Genomic DNA, 16,059 nt, shown 5'->3' with positions numbered 1-16,059 from the left:
TGGAGTATTTTCCAACTTTAGCTTTATTATTATCAGTAACCCACTGATCAATCATGCACTGAAGTTTAAATCGATTTTGTTTCATGACAATGATTTCATCTCAATTGTCTTTACCACCGCTTTAGTCATTAGACAAGTCCACACAAGAGACAAGAAGCACACACATATATCACTTCAAATCGAAATGTGATTCAAGATTCATCAACATGATTGAAGGACAACGATGCCAAGTAACAATTATCATCGCGAAAACAGGCGATGCTTATTACTCAAACTTGCGTATATTGTATGATTGAAATTGTATCAGGAAACAAGTAGAAAGAAGAGGAAAGCAAAAGAAAGAACCGGTGGTTTCTTCTCTCTTTGCGCCCCCGTGTCTTCGAATTGGGGGGAGGGTGGTGGAGAAGTGGAAAGATTGTCAGCCGCCGCTGATGGGCGGGATGATGGCGAGCTCGTCGCCGTCCCCGACGGCGGCGTCCTCGGGCGCGTACTCCTCGTTGAGCGCGAGCACCATGGATCGCCGGATCTCCTCCAGCCTGGGGAAGGCGGCCAGCACCCGGGCGAGGCAGTCTCCCGCCGTGCTCCCTGCCGGCACCTCCACCGGGGCCTCCGTCACGCCCGTCAGGTCCCGCGCGCGGGCGAAGAAGAGCACCTTCACCTTCACCTTCGCCTTCGCCGCCGCCGCCGTGGGGTTGTCGGCGGAAGCAGCAGCAGCGGCAGCGTGATTGGCTTTGGGATCCAGCGCCATCGCCGGAGGAGGAGGAAGCGGCGGATGCCGATCTGCTCCGCTGCTGCAGATGCTGCTGCGGTCAATGGGATTGCGAGAAATTTATCGGTGAAACTGCGGGGATATGAGATTCTTTGAGAAGAAGGATGAACAGCAAGCGTGGTCGTGCCGGAGTGGTTATCGGGCATGACTAGAAATCATGTGGGCTTTGCCCGCGCAGGTTCGAATCCTGCCGACCACGTTTTTTTGAAAAAAGAATTGCATATTTTTTTTGGTTTTTCTTCAATTTTGCACAACATTTTTGTTTATACTACTCCCTCCATCCCATAATATTAGAGATTTTGAGTTTTTATTTACATTGTTTGACCACTTATCTTATTCAAAAAATTTGTGCAAATATAAAAAACGAAAATTTGTGCTTAAAATACTTTAGATAATAAAGTAAGTCAAAAAAAATAAATAATAAATCTAAAATTTTTTTGAACAAGACGAGTGGTCAAACAGTGTAAAGCAAGAACTCAAAATTCCTTATATCATGGGACAGAGCTCAAAATTCCTTATATCATAGGACATAGGGAGTAGTATTTATAAGACGCTTCACATTCAAATTTCATTTCAGTTTGCACAGCATTTTTCACTTCGTACTTTAGTAAGAAACAAAGATGCTTCACATTTCATTTCAAACCTGCTCCTGAGCTCCTTTGACATCGGCCCACCACAAATTAAACAGAGCCCAATTTCCGCAAACATTAATTAAGCCCAACAAGAGCCATCGAAAAGAAGCCCATTAATTACACTTTAATGGCTGCTTGTGATTTTGGCCCGTACCTGCTGGTAATTTTATCCCGTGGTAGCTCATAAATTTTTGCCCATTGGCATTGACAATCTCCGTACTCCGTTCGTAGTTGCTGATAAATTTGGCCTGTAAGAGTGATAATTTCGGACCATATTTGCCGGTAACTTCGATCGGTAGTTGCTACTCCCTCCATCCATAATGAAAGGGATTTTGAGTTTTTACTTGTACTATTTGACCACTAGTCTTATTTAAAAAAATTTTGAATTATTATTTATTTTTTTTAACTTACTTTATTATCCAAAGTACTTTAAGCACAACTTTTTGTTTTTTTATATTTGCGCAAATTTTTTTAATAAGACGAGTGGTCAAACAATACAAACAAAAACTCAAAATCCCTTATATTATGGGACGGAGGGAGTTCTTGCTAGTGCAAAAGTCCAGAGTTGATATCCTTAGACCACAAAATGGGTATAACACATACCTATCTTTCAAAACTGGTGCAAGCATAGCCCCCAAAAGTGTATTTATGATGGTTTCAGCTGACGTCATGCCAGAGGCAAAAATAAAAACTCACATAAGATGCACGTGTCAGTGAAACATCTTCTCTCTTCTTTATCCCATATCCCCCTCCCGCAACCTACAACCTCAGCGTCGCACTAGTGAGCGCGGAGGTCGAGCACGCTCCAAAGGCACACCGATGACCGCAGCGTCCTCCACATCCTACACGTCATCAGCAGGATCAATTAGAGTTCGGGGGAGGGTCACTCGAGACCTCAATTTAGGATCCAATTTCGAGAGGCAAAGTGCGGTGGTGGTAGCTCCGATTTGCGCATGGTGGTGGATCGTGGGGGTGGATGGATCGATCCGGCTCGCTCAAGTTCAAGCCCGGATTTGCTGCTATGGGACGTAAACTAAACTAAACTTTTTCATTGCTAGTAACTACAGCCCACAGGTTCTGTGTTTTTTTTCTCTTTGCAAGAAGGTTATGGTAATTTTGGTTAGGGCTGTCAAAAAAGCTCAAGGCTCGCAAGCTGCTCGAGCTCGGCTCGAACTCCTAGCGAGCCAAACCCGAGCCTAGCTGCAAGCTTGCGAGCTTTGTCGAGCCGAGCTCAAACTTCTCACGAGCTTAACTGTGTGTGTAACTTTTTTTCTTTTATATATGATAAGTACTAGCTCAAGGATAAATTAGTATCTATTCATGTGAAAAATTAGTGTATTTTGGCGTTCTCATGATCTTTTTCTTCAATATTGTTAATTAGCACATTATTTTTGCTAAAAACAGGACAGATTTAATTATCACATTATTCTAAAAAAGGACAGATTGAATTAGCACGTATGTTAATACCAAAGACAATGCTATTAAATTTATCTTATATCAGTTGTTTATTTTTTTTTTCACTAACTAGCTAAGCCCAACAGCTATATAAAACTCAGCCTTACTCTGATTGAATATTAGTAAATACCACATGCCCAGCCATTTGATTTGACCATCTTAGTGCGCGTGTTACACACATCACTATCTAGGTGGCATCCATTAATTAATTGATAAGATTCAATTCTTGGATCACCATCTAACTACCTCAGCTCGCGTGATTCATAACAAGTGTGCGCGAGGGTCGTAGGTGGCAACAACCAGTACCAAATTCTTTCTTTTGGTTCAAAAGAAAAAGCAATACGGGATCATATGCATAATTAGAATCTCGAATTGAAGAATTAACGCCTAATTAACAAGTTGCTTATACCAATACAGTTGTGGAAAAGGAATTAATAACTTATCAGTTAAATTTTAAATTTCAACATTAAATTTGGAGTTGATTTTAGAGTTGTTTTTATCACAGTTTATTTTCCAGCTTTTACTTTTACATAGCTAAGAACATATATATAAAAATTTTATTCACAAATTACTTTTTTTTTTCAAATACGTTGTTCGGCTTATTCCACGAAGGAGCCAAACAATAGGGCCGATAGTCTTGGCACTATCAGTGCTGTCCATTTGGATCATTTGAGCCACATGATTATTCCTGTACATGTATATACTATGGGCATGTTCACTTTAATGTCATTTTTAATCTTATCAAATTTTAGTAAAGTTACTAAAAAAATAGCTACATTTAGTTTGCTGCCAAATTTTGATAACTATATAAGAAATATTGCCAAAATTTTAGCAATTAGACAACTATGCCAAAATTTGGTATTGTTAAAATTTGGTAAGGTTTTTTTTTGGCATAAAAGTGAATAGGCCCTATGTCCATGTAATATCCAGGAGAAGTACAACCTAGTAAAGACGACGTCTGCTTACTAGCCTATCCAGCCATAGCGCAAAATTTCGAAATTTAATTTTGAAATGCATTTTATTTTTTTTATTATAATCTATTTCTCAGCATTGAATTTTAAACTACCAATAACATAGATATAAAAAAATATTTATAAAATATTGTTTGTTTATTTATTTTCCTGTGACTTATCAGCCGTAGCTCAAACGACCATAACCATCGACGCATTCGTGGATGTTTACATAGCACGTCCTCTATAAACCCGGAAGAGAAAAATTAATCATGGCATGAGCAAGACAAACCAATCCAAGAAATCAATCAATCACGCAACTGCATCATGATATATAGTAGTAATAATAGTATACTTTTTTTTTTGCGAGGAGTAATAATAGTATACTGATGATGGGCAATGAGTGTGGCAAGTCCAAAGCGATGGAGTGAAGCTACGTTCTACAGACGATCGATGGCTTCTGTCACTCTTCTTTATTGAGTTATTACTGTTCCTCTCCTCCATCTTGTATGCATTTTCTTCAGAAACTTCTCTCCCCCATCATCCACAACTTGCTGTCCTTGTCTTCTTTTTCTTTTTTTTTTTCCCTCCTGCTCTCATCTCAGCCTCTCACTTGAACTGCAGATATATATAAGCACCCAGACATAAAGCAATAGTTTGAGAGAGAGATTTAGAGTTTCAGAGTTTCAGAGAGGCAGTAGAAGAGAAAGGAGGATCATCATCTTGATCTGAATCTCGGGAAGTTTTTACTGTGGCCTGATGATCTGAGTTCAACCAAGGCTCGAATTTTGTAAGGTAAGAACACAATCATCATCCCTGCAAATCTGTAATACAATTGGATACCTGCAAGCAGAAAGCTTACATATATCAAATATACTCTTCTTCCTCACTGTTTCAGGCTTCCGATCCCCTGAAACCATATTACCAATTCCCCAAGCATTGCAGCAGCTTGTTTAATTTGCTGCAAATTTATGCTTCTGGGTTTTTTTTTTTAGTTTGTTTTGATCGCACTTGTTTTGTTATTTGTTTCTTTTTCGACAACAGAAATTAATCAATCCAGCCTTTTCGATCGCCAAGGTGTATTCGGCCAATCAATTAAGTCATAATTTTTGTGCTCAAAGCTCAATTATTTTCGTCTAACCATTCTTGCATTAGCTAGCGTGTTTTTGGACGCCCTTTTCTCATTCCTAGTGTAACACTTATATAATATGTATAGATTAATGTAATGATATTCAACTCTCTTACGTATTCGGAAAAAAAAAACCTAATTGTGGTTTAGATTAGAATTTACCTAGAGTATGTTAATCTCCTTGCACGATGGCAATCTCGGTTTGGATGATTGGATCACCGATTATTGGGGGTGGAATAGTGAAGCCAAGCTGGATCCAACGTGTCTGCACGCCATTGGCTGCGGCCCATCTCTCAGTCAGTGGGCCCACTTCCTTTCGTCATCAAGAAGAATGGACTGGTGGTCGATCCTACGCATACCAAACCTTCCTTACCAAAACTGGTTGAGAGGTACTCTGATCCTACCTCGTATCTCAAGGGGCTACATAATAAATGTGCTATGGTTAACTTACAAAGCTCAACAATACATTTTCAGAAACAACTCGGTATATTAGTTCAAATTCAAACATGTTCCTTTTATTTATAGTTCTAATAATTACACCTAACCTAAAACATAAAACTAGTCTAGCGATTCATGATGATCAGTGACCCAATTTGCCGAACTATGATAGCTTATGTGGTAGACTAGGACATCTCTACCTACTTTTTTTTTCATGAACCCGTTGGTTTGATAAATTCTTTGAAATCCCCTTACGACCACACACACACGATGCAATAACACCCATCAACCCATTTGGCAAAGTGAAAATGGTCACATACATCATCCATTATCATTTGTTTCAATGTGAAAAAGAAACATAGGAGAAGAAAATTCTCTAATTAAATTGACACTTCAAAAATCCAATACAGAAAAATATTAATACACACATTTTTCGTGGTTGGTATATGACCAAAATAACCCAAGAAATCTTGACAACCCATCTTGTTTCAAATTAGTATTCAACTTACGGCCAACTGGCTCATTTGTCCCCCTCCTCCTACATCATCCTTGTTGCGTTGCAACTCTATTATTGTCTTCATATTCTTTTTTCCAAGCCAGCTTGGAATTCCATAGTATCCTAATGTGTAAACTATTAATCAAATGACCAAACATATTTGGGGTCATATCCTGGTTTGGAAGTTTGTGTTATTTTATCCATGGATGATTGATGTTACACGTTATTCGCATGATGACCCTCCGGCACATGACACACTTATGTCAAATTTTATTATACCAATGGTGAACGAGGTTCTAATTAATTAGCCTCACACATGCATGCTGTTGGCTAGCATTGAAATGTTATTGTGTGTTGGTATTAAACTTATGGTTGAGCTAGTTAATTAGAACAATTAAGAGATCCAATGTTTAGATGTAGAATTGACAAAAATGAATATAGTGCTATTACTTGTATATGCTCAAAGGCCCTATATATTAAGGGTTCTAAAGATTGTTTTAAAAATAAACAAGCATATGCTTTTTTTTAAAGTAAAACACGCATATATCTTACTTTAAAATAATATCTCTTCGGCATGCTATGTCATTGTAGCATTTTTTTGGTACATCACTAACGTGAAAACTATTTCATATTTGAAACACAATATGTGTGCCTATTTATATTTCTTAAATTCAAAATATTCTAAAAGATACATATCGATCATTTCCGAGAAAACAATGTGCCTATATTCATAAGCACATTGGTGGTTTAGTAACACAAACACATAAAAATTAAATCGCAAATATCATGATATTGTTTCAAGAAATATGAAATTCACTAAAGATGTTAATCTAATTGTAGAACCATTCTATGATATTCATGACAATGCAGTAATGTTGGGCATTCCATGTCAAGCTGAGATTCCATTTGGCTAGAAGTAGTGAAGTACTAAAAGGAAACAACATATGAAAATTCTGTTGCTGTAGCTAAAATAAAACTGGAGCAATCCACGAGAAGTAGTGTACTAGTGTGTGGGCTTATTTGGGATTACTCCAACTTTCAAATCTAGTTCAGGAATGGAGCTACGAAATGGCCCGACCCTGCTCCATCCCCTAATTTATTTTTCCATTTCACTCTAACTCGCTTTGCTCCGTTGGTTGGCTCTAAGCTAGAGCTCTACCAAATAAACCCTAAAGCATGTGATCAATATGCTGTGAAAATAGCAGGTTAGTGTGTAAAGGAACTTTTTTGGACGAACTTGTTTTGGTGATTACCGAATCGGGATGCTTAAAGGCATGTTTAGTTCGAAAAAGAAAATTTTTGGGTGTCATATCGAATGTTTGACCAGATGTCGGAAGAGGTTTTCGGACACAAATGAAAAAACTAATTGCATAACTCACCTGGAAACCGCAAGACGAATCTTTTGAGCCTAATTAATCCGTCATTAGCACATGTATGTTACTGTAGTACTTATGGCTAATCATAGACTAATTAAACTCAAAAGATTCGGCTCGCGATTTCCTCATTAACTATGCAATTAGTTTTTTTAATATATATTTAATGCTCTATGTATGTGTCTAAAGATTTGATGTGATGTTTTTGGGTAAAATTTTTGGGAACTAAACCAGGCAAAAAAAAAAAACAAAGTCTACGTTGATGTTTGGTGGGTCCCACAAGCAAAATTCCATCCATGTGTACACGTATCAGTTTTGCATCCACTGGCTGCATCTGCATTCGCCAGTCAGCCTCCCAATCAAACGCTACGTGGCTTCTGGGACCCACAGGCGGCGGAGTGGGGCCCAGTCGCCATGTGTGCTTGTACTTCGTTGCCCAGTCCCCGGTGGGCCCGTATTTTAGGGCCACATCTGCGCCGTCCATTTCTGAACGTCCGGTCCCCGCATCCGCATGTTGTCCTGACTAGCACGCATCGCATAATGCCTTCTCTCTCTGTTTGTCTGACGTACATTCAATCTTCTAAAACAGACAATTTACAGTTTTTTAAAAAGCAAAACTTTGAACTAAAAATTTCCAAATTGCGCCTTAATGAATTATTTGTGGAAAACGTCTTTAATCACCCTCCAACCATTTATAAATTGACCATAAATCACTTGCTGATCAAACTTTTAAAATTTTAACCATCAATTTTATATTGGAATAATTTATGGATATAATTTTATGATATTATGTTGGTACATTTCAAGACAAATCTACTTATATTTTTTTTTGAAAAAAACTAAGAATTTGATGAATTATTGGTAGCCAGAATTTTAAAATTTTGATCAAATTGAATCTAAATATCAAATATTTATGGTCAGACAGGGCGAGGTAAGGATCATGAGGATACACCACTAATATGCCTCAAGAGGCTCAATTTGTGGTTGCTGTGCTGTGCTTTGCTTAATTTTTAAAGTTGATGTAGGAATTTGAACTTATTGTATTTTAATTCAATGATCGAATTACAAATAGATAAAATATGTTTTTCAATTTTCATGATTCCCCATTTTTATTTTCTTAGACTATAATATATCGTTTGCAATATAAATTAAAATAAAACCAGTTCGCCAAACACCAAAATGTGTAAAAGTTGTTGGTACAAATGAGATTATCATAATCCACCGTAATGCCCATAGAAGTCGGAGCATTTTTGTAGTACATGCATGTGTAGCGTTCAAAGTTCATTGTTATTCTTAGACTTGCCCTTTTTTTTCCAGTGGTAATAATTGATCATTGCAAAAAAAAAAAGAAAAAAAAGGGCAAGGGCTTTGTATGGTTTGACGCCAAAGTTGCATTTTGGAATTCAAACAAGCCAAATAATTGTGGTCTAGTACTCAAAGATACTCATAGGGACAGGGTTTGCGTGCGTGTGTTCATAGGGGTGAGGTGAGTACGCATGCGTTGTGAGTGTCTGTACTATGTAATTCTTAAAAAAAAAATTGGACAATGCTTTTTTCTACAAACCAAATAGATGATCAATATTTTCATATTGCCAAATTTGTGGCATGTCTCCAATCACATTTAGAAGTGTGATAGGTATACATACCTCTGACTTGTATACTCAAAAAAAAGAAAAGGAAAAAAAAGCATACTATTCCCACAAGATAACTCCCCTGGATTTTCTAAAATATACAAACATCCAAAAACATTTTAAGATCATTTCCCATCATCAAACACATGATCATTTTTTCCTCTAATAATAATTATTAATCTTGGCCTCCTCTTGGATTCTTCCTAACCTGTATACATTGCAGAGAAGCCAAGCAAAGAAAGTCTCGCGGAGAAGAGAAGAAGAAGAAGAAGAAGAAGAAGAAGAAGAGCTCTCTGACCAAAGCGGCGGCGGCGGCGAGCGGCGGCGGAATGGAGGGGCAGTCGCAGCACCGGGCGCCGGAGAGGGAGGGGAGCCACAACTACGACATCGAGAGCACGGACGGGTCCGGCGGGCTGTGGCGGCGGAACGGCTCGTCGTCGGGGGCGCTGCTCCGCTACAACGACAGCGGCGGCGGCCGCAGCGGGAGCGCCGGGGAGCCGCTGCTGCGGAAGCGCACCATGAACACCACCTCCCAGATCGCCATCGTCGGCGCCAACGTCTGCCCCATCGAGAGCCTCGACTACGAGTACGCATTCGCGCGCCCTCTGTTCATCTGCTCAATGCTTTTGTTCTTTTAGTTACATCATTTATGGGTGATTTATTAGGTGGTTCGGTTGCATTTAGGAGACATATTTGATCTTTACTGGATTAATCTTGCAAATTCAAGTGCTTTTATTGCTGTTTCAATGATGGGGAATAGTGCAAAACATGATTCTTGTTTCTATGTCATTAGCGATTAGTCGAGGCGATGTTAGCACATAATCTCGAATCTCGGGTAGCCGAATGCTAGCTTTTCCCTTAGCTAGCTCCTTGCTGATCTGGCTTGTACTTCAAATAACCAGTACTCCCTTTTGTTTCTTTGGGTGATTATTGAGTATGGAAACGAAGTTACTAGGAGCTCATTTGAAGTAAGAAAAAAGAGGTGGAAGCTACAATGGATTATATCAATCAATTTAGACATTGTTTTTGAAGAATAAATGCAGTGATAGTACAGAACCAATAATTTGAAAGATAAAATTTCATGCAAATACCACGCGGCAGTTCATTAGATGATTTTTTTCTTATTTGGGAGATGTTTACTGAAGAATGAATTGCAGAGAGAAAGGACATGTGTAGATACTAATATCATGTAGGAGGAAAACTGTATTAATTAATTAAGATGAACAAGAACCAAAATTTGATCCAAAGAGGGCTTTTTTTTTAAGCCAAAGTGAACTTGAACCTGTATTCCTAGATAAATGCAAGTATCAAACATTTGTATTAGACACTTTAGTCCATCTGTTACATCCTTCATATGTTTTATGTTTCAGAGTTGTTGAGAACGACCTTTTCAAGCAAGACTGGCGATCAAGAAAGAAGAAGCAGATATTTCAGTACATTGTTCTGAAGTGGACCTTGGTGCTTCTTATTGGCCTGTTGACTGGACTTGTTGGCTTCTTCAACAATCTTGCAGTTGAAAACATTGCTGGATTCAAACTGTTGCTCACGGGTAATCTTATGCTAAAGGAAAGGTAAGGTTTCATTTTGCATTTGATGGGAGAACTATTTTGCTGTTTTTGCTATTTTTCCGTACATTGCTTCAGATCCTGCTGATGATTTATAACTCATCACAGCTGTAGAATACATTATTCGGCTATTTGCTACACTTTTATACATTGTATTGTGATAATGCTTCATATGTTGCTAAGGTCATGGAAAACAGTCTTTTAAGTTTCTTTGTTGCAGTAGGCAGTGCTCCTGTCATTACTTCAGAAAACAAGGGTTTCTTTGTTGCAAGCAGTAACAAGTGAGTCGATATAGTAGAAAAGCTTGTGTTATGCGTAGCTGTGGAGCATATGAAGTTGCTAATAGAGATTTATTAATGACAACTTTGTAATGATTCAAAATAATCAATAGAGATGAGATATTCAATAGTTTACAACTGCGGAATTATTTGAAGTAATCAATGGTGGCTTGCTTCCAGTGCAGGTATTTAACTGCATTTTTCGCTTATGGAGGTTGCAATTTGGTCTTAGCAGCTGCAGCGGCAGCAATATGTGCTTACATTGCACCTGCTGCTGCTGGGTCTGGTATTCCCGAAGTTAAAGCATATCTTAATGGAGTTGATGCATATTCAATATTGGCCCCCAGTACGCTCTTTGTGAAGGTATATCTAACTTAGAATCAGATGCATTGCGTATCTTCCCAGAATTAACTTGTGAAATAGGATCATGGGATCGCTAAGCTCCATTGCTTACTATTGTTCATATCATATTACATAAATATTTTCGTAAAACAAAGTATTCTACCTTTTATTTTCCTGGTGCATATGTTTTGTGGGATCGTGGGTAGTGTGAAGTTTCACTGAGAGATAATGATATACTCCCTCCGGTTTCATTTTAATTGACGTTTTGGACAATAACACGGTCTACAAGATATATCTTTGACCTTATTTTTCTACTATAATATATATAATAAATAAATGCATGTTTACTTTTAAAAGACAAATCTATATATGTTGTTCTAGCTCTTTTAAACTAAATATTTTTAAAGTTATTGATAGTCAAAGTTAAAAAAGTTTGACCACAACCTTGTCCAAAACGTCAATTAATATGGAACCGGAGGGAGTATGGAGCCTATGTGTAATTGAAATATCCAATGTCATTCTACTACTAAAGTACAAAAAAAAAATACTGTACTGTTTTACTGATTTCTACTAGTAGCTGCAGGTTTAGAAAGTGGTATAGCCGGTTCATTCTCACTTTTCTGTGCTGATAGAAACCTAGTAGATTCTAGTGAATGCCCTTTGTGAAAATTCTACAGCTGATTAAGTTTGAAAATCTTACAGTGGATATGACTGTTTTTATAATTGATTGTTGGAAGTATTATGAACCTGTTTGCAGTTGGTATGTACGTCTGTATTGATAATTTTTTACAAATTCTACAAGTAACAATTGTGGGTTCTGGTTTCTGTAGAATCTCATCTTCTAATTGTTCTACTACTTTGTAGATATTTGGTTCAATACTTGGAGTTTCAGCTGGATTTGTACTTGGAAAGGAAGGTCCTATGGTACATACAGGGGCATGTATTGCCAACTTGCTTGGTCAGGGAGGATCCCGCAAGTACCGGCTTACATGTAATTGGCTAAGATATTTTAAGAATGACAGGGATAGGCGGGATTTAATTACATGCGGGTCTGCAGCTGGAGTGGCAGCTGCCTTCCGTGCTCCTGTTGGTGGTGTCCTATTTGCTCTTGAGGAAGCAGCATCATGGTAGCAGTTCTTTCCTTGGAAGCTATAAATTTTCTTTTGAATGAAGCATTTTCTTTGTTTGACTTGTCTGCCATTCCTGTGATATCTTTTTTATGAAATAAATTATCACTGGGATTTTACAAAATTGTAACAATAGTAGTCTGCAGCAATCAGCTTCAGTATGCATCTTTCTTCTTCTATTAATGCAATGATATGCTCATTGCATATTCGAGACAAAGAAAGTATGCATCTTTCGTATCTAATATTGATGTTAAGTGTGTCTTTGGTTTTTTGACAAGAACCATTCTTTGGACATGTAGTTATATGGCTGTATCAGTAGATTTAAACTCAAAAAGAATTTGATAATTCCATAGTTATCAATAATTAATTTGCATTTTTGTCATCAAAACTTTCTATGCCAACATGACAATTAATGATAGTTTTTCATAACTTGTTTTATAGGTGGCGAAGTGCTCTTTTGTGGAGGGCGTTCTTTACAACGGCTGTTGTTGCTGTCGTGTTGAGATCTCTTATTGAGTTCTGTCGTAGTGGAAAATGCGGTCTCTTTGGGCAAGGTGGATTAATTATGTTCGATCTCAGTTCAACTGTTGCAACCTACAGTACTCCAGATCTAATAGCAATAATTATCCTTGGAATAATTGGTGGAATCTTTGGAGGCCTTTTTAATTTTCTCTTGGACAAGGTTCTCCGTGTTTACAGTATCATAAACGAGTAAGTACTATGTAGCAATTGTAAATTGGTACAAATGGATTTGCAATAGCCTCTTCTGCTTGTGTTGCTAATTAAGATGTGATATCTTCTGCTTTGTTCATATTCCTGCAGGAGAGGTGCTCCATTCAAGATCCTTCTCACTATAACAATATCAATTATCACATCAATGTGCTCTTATGGTCTCCCTTGGCTTGCTGCGTGCACTCCATGTCCCGTGGATGCTGTGGAGCAATGTCCTACCATTGGACGCTCTGGTAACTTCAAGAACTTTCAATGTCCACCAGGGCATTACAATGATCTTGCATCACTCTTTTTCAATACAAATGATGATGCCATCCGCAACCTCTTTAGCAATGGGACTGAATCTGAGTTCCACATGTCCACCCTTTTCATCTTTTTCACTGCTGTGTACTGCCTTGGAATTCTGACGTACGGTGTTGCCGTCCCATCCGGTCTCTTCATCCCTGTTATTCTCGCTGGTGCAACATACGGGCGCATAGTGGGGACACTTCTTGGATCCATATCCGACCTTGATCCTGGTCTTTTTGCCCTTCTTGGTGCAGCATCTTTTCTTGGTGGAACAATGAGAATGACCGTGTCAGTCTGCGTGATCCTTCTAGAGCTCACCAACGACCTGGCCATGCTCCCTCTGGTCATGCTTGTTCTTCTCATATCGAAGACTATAGCAGATAACTTTAATAAAGGAGTTTATGATCAGATAGTGGTAATGAAAGGCTTGCCATACATGGAGGCTCATGCTGAACCATACATGAGGCACTTGGTTGCTGGCGATGTTGTGTCTGGCCCACTTATTACGTTTTCAGGTGTCGAGAAGGTGGGAAACATTGTCCATGCGTTAAGGTTCACAGGCCACAATGGATTCCCAGTGGTTGATGAGCCACCTCTAACGGAAGCACCTGAATTGGTCGGGCTCGTGACAAGGTCTCATCTGTTGGTTTTGCTGAATGGCAAGATGTTCATGAAAGACCAGCTGAAAACTAGTGGTAGCTTTGTCCTTCAAAGATTCGGTGCCTTTGATTTTGCCAAGCCAGGGTCAGGGAAAGGCTTGAAAATTCAGGACCTGGACTTCACTGATGAGGAGATGGAAATGTATGTGGATCTCCATCCCGTTACAAACACCTCACCTTATACGGTGGTTGAGACAATGTCACTCGCAAAAGCTGCAATCCTATTCCGTGCACTAGGATTGAGGCACCTTTTGGTTGTGCCAAAGACACCAGATGTAAGTACTCTCACACTCATTAAGTCACGCATGGAATGCACTTACATGAGAAATAACAGTAAAGATTTAGGAATGCTTACAAGTGATTCAATTACTTAACCTTGCATAGATCATTTCTGTGCTTCTATTCGCTATCTCGTATCTGCGATCTGCATTCTAGAATTTATTTTTTACATGGCAGTTAAAGTCATACTGTAGGTCATTATTCCTTCAATACATGCCAAGATCAAACTTTACCCCTCATATACGATGTTTTCCAATACACGTACACGTACTATTGTCTTGTTATTACAGGCTAAGTTTGAAAATTATACTCCCTTCATTCACTTTTATTAAGCGTATTTTGACCTGAAAGATTTTGACTTATTAGTTAACATACAAGTATGTTTAGTATATAAAACTTATACCATTAGATTCATATTTCGAAGCACTTTCATACTACATTGGTTTTACATCTGTTAGGAATATGTTTTATGAGAAATAAATGGTCAAAGTTTAGTCTTAAAGACTTTCTGAAATTAAAATACGCCTTATGAAAAAAAGAAACTGAGGGAGCAACTTGTATGACAACACATTGTCTTTTTCCCTTTCCTGTTGGCTGCAGAGGCCACCCATTGTCGGAATTCTCACGAGGCATGATTTCGTCGAAGAACATATCCACGGGCTGTTCCCAAATCTCAATCCTCACAAGTTCCACTCGACATCGATGGGAGGCTGATTTTTAAGCGTTTTGCCGCCACTCGTTTTATGTGAAGTATAGGAAGTGTTCATTATATGTAATTTACAAAATTGTGTCTGTCATTTGTTGGAGAGAGCTCATCATCTGTACATCGGTTGTAGCATATCCTCTTTTACAGGATTCATCTTGTAGCGTATTTTGTCTCAGCTTGCTTATTTTGAGTCTGACAGGAAGCGCTCTGTAAATGTAGAGCAAACATTCGGAACACCGAAATTTTATATCATAAAGTTGTGCTAAGGCATATTTGAAAGTTGAGATGCCTGAATGTTTTTTTTACAGTGAAATCAGACCAAAATTGATGTAGCCGACAGCCCTGCTCAAGTACCAATTTTTTGTTAAATCATAAATATTAATTCTCAACTTTTAAAAAAATGTAGGTATCAACTTAGCTTTACCTTATTTTTCTTCTACTTCTAGACTTCTAGTAGTAAGAAAAATGAACCTAAGCCAATCCCAGTTTTTGTTAATCTAAAAAGGTATAAAACAGCCTCTAGCCATGTGCCTTTCTTCTGTGTTATATGGACATTCTAATCATAAGCGCATTGTTATAACTATGATTTGTCAAGAGTACTTTCCAGCCTTTCATCAGAGTTCCATCTGTCAAGGATATACTAACATACTTTTGCTAAAGAACATGAAAGATATAATAAAAAAAATACTGATGTGTGATGCCATATAATATGGGAGTGGATTTTAATCCCTCGAGTGATGTCCCCTCGTTGTTTGCATGTCACTCAAATAGTTAAGAAAAAATTTAAGAAGATGTATTAATATATGATATATCACTACACAAACATGTAAGTTCAAATTCATCTTCTACATCTCGCAACAAAAAAACAAATTTGACTGTAAATATGCGTTAATTAGCTGTAGTTTAATTTGTTTTTTTACGAGATGTAAAAGTTGAATCTGAACTTACATGTTTGTGGAGTGATATATTACATATTAATACATCTTCTCAATATTTTTTTAATTTTTTTCATAACCATTTGAGTGACATGCAAATAACGAGGGGATATCCTCTGAAGGGATCAAAATAGTTTCCCATATAATATGCAATGATGCTCATGCATGAAGGCCTTGAAAAATACTGCTCCAAAACATTGAAAACTTATACTAGATAAGACACATTCTAATACTATATTGCTATATTATAGGACGAGGGGAGTACTACTAGTATA

The 16,059-nt window shown here is 38.0% G+C and overlaps 2 protein-coding genes, 1 long non-coding RNA gene and 1 other non-coding gene across 4 annotated transcripts; 3 read left to right on the top strand and 1 right to left on the bottom strand.

Moving 5' to 3' along the window:
- Positions 1–147: 147 nt before the first annotated feature.
- Positions 148–799, bottom strand: LOC4329680 (molybdopterin synthase sulfur carrier subunit-like). Its single transcript, NM_001416675.1, has one exon. It carries the CDS (start codon positions 746–748, stop codon positions 419–421), a length of 330 nt encoding a protein of 109 aa, NP_001403604.1. The 5' UTR covers positions 749–799; the 3' UTR covers positions 148–418.
- Positions 800–886: 87 nt separating this feature from the next.
- TRNAS-AGA (transfer RNA serine (anticodon AGA)) lies at positions 887–968 on the top strand. The gene has a single exon. It is a non-coding gene; the product is annotated as a tRNA-Ser (tRNA).
- Positions 969–4,150: 3,182 nt separating this feature from the next.
- LOC136355319 (uncharacterized) lies at positions 4,151–4,877 on the top strand. The gene is made up of 3 exons (XR_010739486.1): positions 4,151–4,286; positions 4,431–4,601; positions 4,705–4,877. It is a non-coding gene; the product is annotated as an uncharacterized lncRNA (long non-coding RNA).
- A 4,226-nt stretch (positions 4,878–9,103) lies between these two features.
- Positions 9,104–15,128, top strand: LOC4329678 (chloride channel protein CLC-c). The gene is made up of 7 exons (XM_015771106.3): positions 9,104–9,459; positions 10,244–10,444; positions 10,902–11,079; positions 11,923–12,185; positions 12,627–12,896; positions 13,008–14,139; positions 14,744–15,128. The coding sequence occupies exons 1-7, from the start codon at positions 9,203–9,205 to the stop codon at positions 14,855–14,857; spliced, it is 2,415 nt and encodes an 804-aa protein (XP_015626592.1). The 5' UTR covers positions 9,104–9,202; the 3' UTR covers positions 14,858–15,128.
- The last annotated feature ends 931 nt before the right edge of the window (positions 15,129–16,059 follow it).

This window comes from Oryza sativa, chromosome 2 (assembly GCF_034140825.1).
Source record: "Oryza sativa Japonica Group chromosome 2, ASM3414082v1".
Classification (NCBI taxonomy): domain Eukaryota; kingdom Viridiplantae; phylum Streptophyta; class Magnoliopsida; order Poales; family Poaceae; genus Oryza; species Oryza sativa.
The sequence above is the reverse complement of the archived record's forward strand: the minus strand, read 5'-3'. Positions and strand labels throughout refer to the sequence as shown.

Coding starts and splice junctions, on each gene's coding strand:
- LOC4329680 (NM_001416675.1), bottom strand. CDS start 748: ATGGCGCTGGATCCCAAAGCCAATCACGCTGCCGCTGCTGCTGCTTCC.
- LOC4329678 (XM_015771106.3), top strand. CDS start 9,203: ATGGAGGGGCAGTCGCAGCACCGGGCGCCGGAGAGGGAGGGGAGCCAC. Junction 9,460..10,243: donor ATCGAGAGCCTCGACTACGA/GTACGCATTCGC, acceptor TTTATGTTTCAG/AGTTGTTGAGAACGACCTTT. Junction 11,080..11,922: donor CCAGTACGCTCTTTGTGAAG/GTATATCTAACT, acceptor ACTACTTTGTAG/ATATTTGGTTCAATACTTGG.